The sequence below is a fragment of the Gigantopelta aegis genome, chromosome 10 (assembly GCF_016097555.1).
Source record: "Gigantopelta aegis isolate Gae_Host chromosome 10, Gae_host_genome, whole genome shotgun sequence".
NCBI lineage: Eukaryota > Metazoa > Mollusca > Gastropoda > Neomphalida > Peltospiridae > Gigantopelta > Gigantopelta aegis.
Window position 1 is genome coordinate 35,550,334 of NC_054708.1, and position 12,887 is coordinate 35,563,220.

The window sequence follows — 12,887 nt, forward strand, 5'->3', positions numbered from 1 at the left end:
GAATCGTTTGAATGGTTTTTAATGTCTATGATAAATGAATTCAAAACAATCCATTAAAGTAGCTGGAAAAACAACATAATTTAGTTTGAATTAATCTTTCCTGAGACTCTTGGTTACAATACAAATAAAGTAAAAACATAATTGTAATGTACAAAAAAAAAATCATTTGCACAAAATAACTACAAAAGGAAAGTTTGTTTAACAGCAGTTAATTAAAGTCCGAACCAAAATGTTAACAACTATGAAAAATTGCTCTCCTACCTTTATTTTTCGTTGGATTTTATCCACATTTTATCCAGACAGAAATCTTGAAAAAACCATTACAATGACCCAGATTCCACATACTAGATGATAACCAGTCACCTATATCGACTTTGCTGAGATCGCATAGGGCAAAAAGCATGTAATTTTGTGCCGGCTGCCATTTTGACTTTTTATGGAATATTCTCCAAGAGGGGTGAAAGAACATGACTTAATCTAACAAAGTCATAACATGTTATGATATAAAAGCAAACGTGATGACGTCATATTAATTTTATTATTATTATTATTAAAAAATGTTTAATGATACCACTAGAGATCATTGATTTTATATTAATTATGTCACATACTTTGGAGGCTTTCACCCCTCTTGAAGAGTATTCCATAAAAATACAAAATGGCAGACGGCAGAAAACTGCATGTATTTTGCCCAATACTATCTCAGCGAAGTCGATACTGGCGACATCGTTACAGTCTCATACGTGGAATCGGTGTCACTGTAATGGTTTTTTAACAACTTGTGTCTGGAAATTTTTGGGGGGAAATTTAACAGTAATTAAAGGTAGGAGAGTAATTTATTGTAGTCATTAACAAATTTGTTCGGACTTTAGAAGTTATTTGTGAGTCCAATACATGGTAATAGTAACATTTAGTCTAGGCTGTAGGAGTGGGATCAAATCCCCTTGGCGAACCCACTGTGCCCCACAACTTGTATATCAAAGCTCATGGGATACATAAAAGATCCCATGCTCCTAACAGAAAAATGTACCGGGCTTCTTTTGAAGACTACTTCTCATCATTAGCAAATGTTTAATACAATTTTTGGTCCAAGCTGCAAGTAAACAACAGTCCTGAACAGACATGTAAACTTACAACTGTAGCCGTTTTCCTGGTTCCGCTGACTGCAAACGAATGAGCCTTCATGTTTTCAAGATGCCGGTAGTTGTGTTCATTCAGTAGCGGACCAACATCAATCTGTTTACTGTAAAGAAGAAATACACCTTTACAAGTCTCCAAATAAGGCAGCATGAAGTCATTGAAAATCTTATCCTCTGATTTTCGCTCCAGAAGGTAGTACTAAACCAAATAACTTCCGTCTAGGTCAAAGTTCGAGATGCACCAAAGTTTTGATAGAGCAGTTAATAAGTCTTGTGATTGGTGATAAAAAAAATTAGTTTCATCTGCACAAAAATGTATGCAATTTTGTTTCATCTAGTACCTTGTGCTTGAAACATGTATGGGATACCTGTAAAAAAAAAAGTACTAAAGTTTTGTGAAGAACTAGGGTAGTCCTAGATGCTACCAGTTATCTCAGAAATGAGCAACTTGAGACCCGTTTTTTTCTGATTTACTTTAAGGGTGAGGGGTGGTAGTATTTATATCTGTGGTGTTTATGTCAATTGATATGTGGCAGGTAGAACTTTTAGCTACATATGTTACTATTGTCGTCCATGGGATCTGATTTGGTGGTATACACCCAGAAAATAGATTTTTCGATCACCTTCAAAACCACCAGGTAATCAACGGATTTCCTAAATTGATCATCTGCTACTGTAGTGAAGTAAGATTATATGGGCTATTCAAAGACCATCATATCTTTAATAGCTGCTAATAAAAATCAGTTTTATGTATGTACATCAAACCTAACAAGAATTTAATAAATTATCGATACCAGCTAGACAATTGCTCTACCACTGAGCTACACCACGTTCTATCTTCAGCTTAATGACACTCTCCAAATGTCATCTGAAGCACATTAATAACACAAGACACAAGGTGATCATATTGAATACATCATGGCTGCAATACAATAACAATTCAACCTGCCACCTATCAGTGATGTGTATGTGATGACTGAACACAAAGTGGAATGAACAATTACTAAAATGTATCTCATCCTAATGCAGTAGAACAAATTAAATATTAATATTAATATATAACTTTATAAGAGCAGTTTACATCTTCATATTCTGTCTTTTACAAGCATGTTTTAAAATTCTAATTTGTCATTACAAAGCTTCAAAGAATGAATAATTTAAACAAGAAAAGCAGGGTTGAGCAGTTGTTGTTAGATCAGACCTGTTTTAATTTGTTATGTTGTCAGTAATGTCTCCCACGCCATTCTGATTCACCACAACATAGCTGTGTAATACTAAAATGTCAAAACCATATTATACAAGATGGTCTAATAACCGGCTTTGGTGGTACTGGGTTCATATCCGACCTGAGGCAACGGGGTATTTTTTAAATTCCACTATCATTTCCAGCCCAGAGTGCACTATTAGGCCCAATATGGTGGTGTAAGACCACATACTCTTCTGTGGCCAACACATTTTTATTAACTTTCTGTGACCTGTTACAGTATCATTTTGCTACAAAACTCTATCAGTCCAGGGCACACTTTTTCTGTCACTGCCCCTCTGTCCTAAACACAATATTCCAATTAAAAAACTTTTTATATAAAAGAGTGTGTGCCAGGTGAGAAAAGCCGATGATCTGCCCATCTGCCAGTTGACACAGTGACAGTTGCAGATCTAGTCCTATTGGCGATGGTGTTGCTGTGGCCGTTTCTGCTGGGTCTGGACACAATAGCAGAACAACGACGGTCACCATGTCACGAAGGATGAGGGTGATTAGTCCAAATGATGGCACACAGGTCATTCAACATCTGTGATGTATCATTGTCTCCACTCCACACCAAGAGCATCCCTTGCGACCTTCCCCGACCTTGTATTCTCACAGAGGCTACAAGGTCAGAGCGGTATGGTCAAATTGGCCCCATCACTCGTGACTTGGCCTCTCTCCCATCAAACACACACAAAAACAAGTCCAACAAGCCGTGCATCAAGGAGATAACCGCATCAATAAGATGATCCCTAATACTTTGACTGAGTCGACCTCTCATTTGACCCAGGCTGACCCGCCCAACCTTAGAACAATGAGATGACCCTACTCTAGACACTGGGTGGTGGATGCAACTGGTCACATTGTTCCTCCTCACTGACATGCAGTGAAAAGGAATGAATTTCTGAGTGGGATGACTCGGATTATGAATGGGGATGGCACAATAACTGTGAGTGATGTGTGGAATGATGAAAAGGATTCACACTAAACCTCAGAGGTGTAACCAGAAGACAGAGAAGTACATCTCATCAAGTCCCTTTCACAAATCAAATGTCAGAGTCAGCAATGTGAATTGTGGACAACTGATGTCATGCTTTAGCTCGGTGCCCAGGTTAAGGAGCGACATAAAAATGATGAGTGGATAGAACAGCACTGGACAGCTCAGCCACACCTCAACACCACACTACAGTTTACACACCCAGTGTGTTAATATCCTTTGTGTCTACTACAAATATATTTACTGTTTCTTGCAGTGATTTTGGTATGTTAAAGTAATATGGAAATTGGAACTTCAAATTTCATCAATTTGCTGCATAAAAGTTTGGAGCTGAAATGTTCAGAATATGATTGATATTAAGCTGCTAAAGCAACATAAAAGATCAATATACTGAAACATAATTTTAAGTCTAAAGTAAAATGACTGCAGTGTATGAAACAAACTTAATGTAAAACCATAAAAATGGGGTCTTATTTTTGAAACATTTAATTTTTAGTCCAAGTTCATCAACAGGTTGTTAATCTTAATCCCCACTGTAACATTACACCCATTAAAAGGCTTACACAGATAGATGGATGGATGGATCACAATGGATTTTTAAAAGCATCAACCAAAAATAGTCAAAAATAACTTTTTCTCCTTATGAATAACTTTAAACACAGGTGTCAAGCAGAGCTGAAAATGTGCCACTGCTTCCATAAATCACTGAATAGTGCCGACTGTCTCTGCTGAATGGGAAGACGGTCTGTGAGAAATACACTGTAGCATGGGTCAAACAGGTGTGCATCTTTACTTCACTGGAGAATCACCAGCAATTCAGCACTTCCATTGATTTCCACCATGATGAGTGACTCGGACTAGACAACGACGGACAGTGTAACAATCGCCCATTGTTGTAGCATTAAATGATGATGGCTTTTTAAATGAAAGAACCACAAGAACTCACACTTTCTAAAACCCTGAGACTTTAATCGTAACGGTTCAACATTTGATAAATATTAATAGGGTATGTGCTATTTTGAAGGTTGAATGAACATTTGACCAATTTAAACACACAAAGTATTCATTGGGTATATGCTATTTAGTGATTGCTTTAACATTTATCACTTATAGCAACAACAGCTATGTAGATGCCTTTTTGGGGTGTTTTAAGATAGGTTATTATTTTTTATGTATACAGTTACAACTAACCCCCGACTGTTACTGGTACTTACATATTGGGGAGAGACGTGACATTCTCGGTTGTTTTGAGCCGTGTGTATGGCACCCCGGCGAGAATCGACAGGGGCAGCTGGATGAGGACGGGGTTACCATCGTCACGGTCCTCCTGCAGCATCACACACAGAGTGTGCTCATCGTATACCGCCACATCGAGAACCTGGTGATGACTGCACCTGTGTGACACAAAACACAATTAGTAAATATATCTGTGTGAGACAAAACACAATCAGTAAATATATCTGTGAGACAAAACACAATCAGTAAATATATCTGTGTGACACAATACACAATCAGTAAATATATCTGTGTGACACAATACACAATCAGTAAATATATCTGTGTGACAAAACACAATCTGTAAATATATCTGTGTGACAAAACACAATCTGTAAATATATCTGTGTGACACAATATACAATCAGTAAATATATCTGTGTGACACAAAACACAATCAGTAAATATATTTGTGACACAAAACACAATCAGTAAATATATCTGACACAAAACACAATCAGTAAAAATATCTGTGAAACAAAACACAATTGGTAAATATATCTGTGAGACAAAACACAATCGGTAAATATATCTGTGAGACAAAACACAATCAGTAAATATATGTGAGACAAAACACAATCAGTAAATATATCTGTGAGACAAAACACAATCAGTAAATATATCTGTGAAACAAAACACAATCAGTAAATATATGTGAGACAAAACACAATCAGTAAATATATGTGAGACAAAACACAATCAGTAAATATATCTGTGAGACAAAACACAATCAGTAAATATATCTGAGACAAAACACAATCGGTAAATATATCTGTGAGACAAAACACAATCAGTAAATATATCTGTGAGACAAAACACAATCGGTAAATCTTATGTGAGACAAAATACAATCAGTAAATATATCTGTGAGACAATCAGTAAATATATCTGTGAGACAATCAGTAAATATATCGGAGACAAAACACAATCAGTAAATATATCTGTGAGACAATCAGTAAATATATCTGTGAGACAATCAGTAAATATATCTGTGAGACAATCAGTAACAGGGTTTTTGCCAGAAGGTAAAACAGGTATGGTGCCATATCCAAATGTTTCTGCAGGTTTTGACAAAATTAATGACTCTTATCATTAAGATTTTCTTAATCCTAACCCTAAACCTAACCCATTTTCATTCTGGGGGAGGTCCCCCATACCCCCCTGTTGACTGCAGTTGCATTCAATTCCATAGCACCATTCCCAAAAATTTCTTTCTGGCAGAAACCCTGAGTAAATATATCTGTGAGACAAAACATTAAAGTTCGCTCCAGAGATTGACTTTCATGTGACTCGTGATCAAAAAACCATCTACAAAAGGACAAGTGTCAGAAACTATGATGTTAAATTTCATTACCAACAAGGTCATTGTTTAGTAAAACAAAATTACACTTTTTTTAAAAACTAATATTTTAAATTAATCTATTCTGACATATTTGCACAACCTGTAACAATACATTTGAAAAAAAAAAAAAATATTTTGTAATACATGAAACAGAAAGAAAGAAAGAAATGTTTTATTTAATAATGCACTCCACATTTTATTTACGGTTATATGGCATCAGATATATGGTTCCTTAACACACAGATTTGGAAAGGAAACCCGCTGTCGCCACTACATGGGCTACTCTTTCCGATTAGCAGCACAGGCAGGATAGCACAAACCATGGCCTTTGTTGAACCAGTTATGGATTACTGGTCAGTGCAAGCGGAGCACTCACTCAGGGTTTGGATTTGGTATCTGGATTAAAAATCTCATGCCTCGACTGGGATCTGAACCCAGTACCTACCAACCTGTAGACCGATGGCCTAACCACGACAAAACCGAGGCCGGTCTATCACTGAAACAGAGACAGATGCATGGGGAAACCAGCCAGTGGTGTAACAGGTGTGAAATCAGTGTGCCCAGACTCTCACAATCCAGTCTGAGTTTTTTCAACAACAGAAAGCAACAGTTGGTAAACCAACATCAAGCAGAATTTGCCATATTCAGACAAAAGATGAATTGACGGCCATCAGACCTTTCTAGTGCGTGCATGACAGGCTAAATTAAGTGACTTGCATCCTGAGGGGTCTTGGTAAACAACAGTCTTCAAAGATTCATGATCCAGTGAAAAGACCAGTAATGAGTTGGAATAATACAACCAATGGACGTTAATTTACTCTCACTTTCTACAGCAGTGTGACCTCCGACCCCTCAGACAAAAAGCAGGATGATCAGAGTTTTCTGCAACTGATATTATTTAGAATTTTTCTATTATTGTTTGCCGCTGTTAATCGGTTAACTTTCTACCAGTCTTAATGGATAATGCTGGTGACAAATTACAAGGTAACTTTGGCTGGTGTGTTTGAATCGGAGAGAACCTGAGATACTCATGAATTAAGAGGATCTTATAAAACTGGAAAGTCTAGACTCAAGGCTTTAATATGGACTTGCTCAAACACAGCATGTAGATGTTGCTACGGTCTTGAGATTGCAACCGTTATAAGCATCATCACTGGCAGCTTAGAGTTCAGTGAAGACTACACGTCAGAACAAAATCTAGATGGAGATCGTCTTGGAATGAACAATCTTCTTTAAGTTTATTTCAATATTTTATGAATTTCATCATTGAAAATAAGTGTACATTTTAATTGTATATGCATTTTTGTAATTAAAATACATCCCCACCCCAGAACAGAATAATAAAAAAGTACTAAAATGATATGACAAACTCGTTACAACCCTTCTCCATAAAATAGTAATTGCACTGAATAAAATAGCTAACTGCTACTTCTGCTACTAGATTAAGCTACTGCTCCTACCCTTACTATACTTCAAATATATACACATTTTATTGCATTCTATTGTAATCTTCATTTGCATGTTAAAGATATTTTACAAGATTGTAAAGCAAACACTGCAAATGTAATTTGTCTCATAGTTTTGTTTTTAGTAGCTATGACCTTGACCTTTAATAGAGGTAATATCATGATGTAAAAAATCGGATAAGAAATCAAATCAATAGATGTTGGAATTTCTATTTTTAGAAAAAATTAGCCTATTTCTAAGTGAACATTAATGAAAATTGGATTTATGAAATGAAGATGGAAGACCGGTAACATAGTAATTTAAATTTTTGTTAACAGTGACCTTGACCTTGGACCAGTGAGACAAATATGATACTGTAAAACGGGTATTATTCGCAGCAGTAAATTTTTGCAATATCAAAAATGCAGGCAGTTCGTGGTTTTTAATTTTTGCGGTGTCATGGTTTTTGTTTTTTGTTTGTTTGTTTTTAAAATTACTAACACGTATAAAACTATACTTTGGTACATAACATTAAATCGACACTAGTGGTCAACAGAGATATACGTAATATTATCCCTTTCTGAGCGACTCCGCTAAGTGCTGCAGCCACATGTCCAGCGGCAACCACACTGTGTGTACAATTAATGCAGGATGTGGTTCAATCAACTCTCCAGAAAGTGTGAAATAAAGACAAACACTTGTACTAGTAATCTTGTTTTAATGTTTAAACACCAGTTGTTAAAAACGTCTCACCTCTTTTGTTTTTGTCACTTGTCGATGATGTTTTTTCGGAAGTTTATGAAACCATTTGTGTCCCTGATTTTGATTGGCCAATTAAAAATGGCTCATTATACTAATTTCTAAATGTTTATTCACAGCTTAACAATACCAGTAAGAATGTCTGTTCCAAAAATCAACTACATTTATCATTCTTCATAAAAACAGCGTTATGGCAGGTTCAATTTTGCAGTGGTTAAAAAAAGCATGGACAAACCTGTAACTGTTGGTTTATCTGACCCTTCAATGTGTTTAACCATCGAAGAAGTTCAATCGACACAGGCCGCCAATGATGCCGTTGATAAATTAAACACTTCTACAAATCGTAAACAAAAACACGGTGAATATAGACTGTATGACGCAGAACAGCATGCCAAAATGGCTAAACTGTTTGTTTAGTTTTTTTGTTCTAATGGATTTTATTATTTGCACAAGTGTAATTTTCGCGGCTAAATTAAAAACGTGAAAAACGCCAAAATTACACATTCGCGAATAATACACGTTTTACAGTATTATGTTCCTATTCCTAAATGTGAGGTTTCATGAAAATCGGATGAGAAATGAAGTCGGTGTGTAACATTGTGTGTAACATATGTACAAATGTATACATGTAACTATCCCCTCGATGACTCCTGAATTTAAAATCCCACCTTAAATTACAAATACTGCCAAGTAGAAATAATTAAATTAAAAAAAAAAAAATTCTATCACAGCAAGACTTTAAGGTGACAGACATACCACAGCTACGCTACCCACGTCCCCTCCATGTATGTATACTACAGGTAACAGTTTCTTTACAATACAATATTAATCAGTTGACAGAATGTTAAGACAACCTGGGGTCTTCCCTATTCATCTTGTATCCCTTCATAGTAGATCTAATTTGACGGAATGTACTCCGGTACACTGGTATATTGTCTTGCTCACTGTGTTGTGGCGCTGTAGAAAAAACTATGGCTGCAATGTGTCACTGCCTGCACGCTGAACACAAACGCCAGTGCAGCGACTGCATCATTACTCATGCAGGTGTGCACTTATCTCTTAATCAGGTGTCAAAGAGGTGCAAAAAAATTTGAATACAGGTGTGTAACAGACGCATTAAATACTAGTATGTAACATGAGCCTCTATAGAGGAAAGAGCACCACAGTCGATGATGTAAAATGTTTAATACACTTTAACATTTCAAATTTGTATATCTCATGTTGACAAATCTCATTATTCATCATCAGACAATTTGGTGTATAATGGGCATCGAGTTAACATTAAAAAGACTGCCTTAAGTTGACTGCCATTGTAAACATTTGTGACTAAAAGAGTCTTTGAAATGAATGAAAGTACATATTACACACATTTTTTTGTTTAGAATATCAGTGTCTGTATTTTCAATGTGTTTCAGGTCAACCTAATATTTTTAGTTGCCAACTCTAGATTTTACCTTCCCATAATTTTGTATGTATGGGAGAAAAAATTATTTGGAAATAAAATGAAGTTTGGTCAAAATTTTAATACAAATATTAGAATGATCAAAAACATTTTCGATACACTGAATTTTACATTTTAGAGTCAACAAGATAATATATTTCATAAAAATTGTAGCCATTAAAAACACTCCAAAATTAGTTCGTTCTGTATAAAAGAAATGTTTATATTAACGACGCACTCAACACATTTTATTTACGGATATATGGCATCAGACATATGGTTAAGGACCATACACATATTGAGAGAGAGGAAGCCCGCTGTCACCACTTCATGGGCTACTCTTTTCGATTAGCAGCAAGGGATCTTTTATATTCACCATCCCACAGACATACCACAGCCTTTGTTACACCAGTTGTGGAGCACTGGCTGGAGCGAGAAATGACCCAATGGGTCCACCGATGGGGATCGATCCTAGACCGACCACGCATCAAGCGAATGCTTTACCACTGGGCTATGTCCCACCCCTTCGTTCTGTATAATGACACCACTAAAGCACATTGATTTATGATTCGTGCATTTTCCACAGACAAGACAGCACATACCCATACCTTTGATATACCAGTCATCGGGCACGGGTTGTGACGTGACAAAACCAACAATCAGGGTTGATTCTACATCCAACGTATTTCAGGTGAATGGTCTACCGATTTAGCTAGATCCCGCCCCACTGTGAGAAACATCGTACAATGGCAGTGTGCTTAAGTCTTTAACTACTAGTATATGTAAGTGTACAAGTATATAAATACTTATAGGATATTAAACGAGCTTCCATTTCGTATCATGTTTATGTCCCAAGTGAAATAATTTTCAATTGTCACAAGCTTTAGCGAGTAACAATGAAAATTATTTCACGAGGGACATAAACATGATACGCAGGGTTTCTGCCAGAGGGTAAAATGGGTATGGCACCATACCCAGATTTTTTTGGCATGTTTTATTTTTTAGGTTGACCTTTCGACAAAATTAATTACTCTTATCATTACTGTATGATTTTCTTAACCCTAACCCTAAACCTAACCCATTTTCTTTCTGGGGGAGGCCCTCCATACCCCCTATGTCTGGCAGAAACACTGATACGAAATTGTAGCGAGTTTAATATCCTATTTATTACCCATAATTGATCTTAATATATATCAATCATCTTGTTTCGTTGACGTTCCTTTAAGGTTGTGCTGCGCTAATTGATGACGTCATCGTGTAACGTCAAAAGTCCCACTTGGCATTCTAGTGGGATGTATCTCTTTGATATGTACCAAGATATTTGTAACCATATGGGTAATAATATCTACATATGTAACTTAATAACAAAGGCTTTGGCAGGTGTTCAAATATTTATGCATTAGTGTGCATGACAAAGAATACAATCAATTGGCTTGTGCATCAAACACGAGATTCGTTTGCCTACTGATGGGATCAATCCTAGACTAACTACACATCAGGGGAGTGCTGAAATCGGCCAAAACATTTTTTATGTAATATTGTTGGTCTCACGGTCACAAAACGTTACACTAGGAAGAGGGATATTAAAAATGCTAGATTTTGTGTTATGTATTGTTGAATGACAACAAAGATCAACAAAGGACCATTCGACATTAATGTAATGCATAATAATACATTTGTTTTTACCCCAATTTGTAACGACCCTTCTCTCCCTCCCATAATGAATATGCAATAATGTAAGGGCAACCAAATGTAATGTATTTAAATATTTTATTTGCTGTCCATGCCATGGTGAGAGATGGCGGGTAAGCCTAAATAAATAATACCAGGTAATAATGCAAACTTTAAAAAAAATGCCTGTATATTATGAATGAACAACCCAGCAAATGTCAACCTAAAAAGATTATTTTCATTAATACAGGTTCAATGCAGAACCCATCAAATTGCATGGTGTGGAATGGGGAAAAACTTGTTTAAAGTGGCCTACAATTGTCATATATATAACATTACCATTTTGAATAGTGGTATAATCATGACAATAACATCAAGCTCTGGGACATAATTATACACATGCAACTTTGTGTATACACCACTGAGTTAAATTGCATCAGTCATACAAGTGTAAGAAGATTTCATCCCTTATGGGATAACCACTTTGCACAATATATCATACATGTAAAAGCAACATCATACAGTGGTTATTCCCCCCAACACTCCATCTTTAATAAACCTATTGATGTCATCACCTGTACTAATCATAAAGAATACCAATGAAAGAAACATTGAGAAACATTTATGTATACTCATTTAATGTTAAAATAAATAAAACAATAGTTTTTATATATATTTTTAATGCTTTAGAACTTTGACAGGTACAAGTATACGATGAAGATATATAAAACTGGAAGACTAATTTGATTAATGTATTGGTATTGGTTATATTCTTGAGAATCCCCCTTGTTCTATTAGACACGTTATATTTTCCCAATTCACCAAAAAGGGACCTTCAAAAATGGTCTAGATTATACCCTTTACACTGTGATCAAATAATTAGCTAGAGATCTTGTATATGCACTTTATTACGTGTCAGTCATGGAGCTTTGGTTGGGATACCTGTATGACAAAAGAAAGAACAGTACTGAAATATCACGCAATTTTAAAGTCTACATTAATTAATTAAAAAATATGTTAAAAACATAATCTTGCTTCAAATATCTGTCAAGTCTTACCCCTTCCCATCATTTAAAAACAACTGAATAGCAATAATTGATCTATTCTTTAAAGGCACAACAACTGACACATTTCAGTGACATGAACATTTCCACTCTTTATAGGCTTGCAGTCCTTTTGTATAATACACTGGACTGGCCTCGGTGGCGTAGTGGTTAAGCCATCAGACTACAGGCTGGTAGGTAGAGGGTTTGCAGCCCAGTACCGGCTCCAACCCAGAGTGGGGGGTGGGTGGCCAAGGGGGCATGTGCCACTTTTCTTAATCCAGTAGCAGCTGTGATGGTTTATATATATTTATATTTATACATATTGTGCTCGCACCCCCCCCACACCCCCCACCACCACCACTTTTAGGCACCTTCCTACACCACTGTAATGTAATCATCAGGTTGGAACACTGCTTTGCAAAACTATTTATTTTTAAATTATGTGATTAAAATAACAATCCACGATTGAAGGAAGTTTTAATAAAGAAACAGGTCAATATTGTAACCATAGCAACATCATAGTCT

General features: G+C 36.0%; 1 protein-coding gene across 2 annotated transcripts in view; it reads right to left on the reverse strand.

The window, feature by feature from the left end:
* Positions 1 to 12,887, reverse strand: part of LOC121384572 (anaphase-promoting complex subunit 4-like) — a 177,948-nt gene that overhangs the window by 3,011 nt on the left and 162,050 nt on the right. For both annotated transcript variants that reach the window (XM_041515027.1, XM_041515028.1), the window contains exons 25-26: positions 4,597 to 4,776; positions 1,135 to 1,243 (exon numbers count right to left, since the gene is read on the reverse strand). In XM_041515027.1, coding sequence (XP_041370961.1) covers positions 1,135 to 1,243; positions 4,597 to 4,776 — 289 coding nt within the window. The remainder of the gene's footprint in view (positions 1 to 1,134; positions 1,244 to 4,596; positions 4,777 to 12,887) is intronic.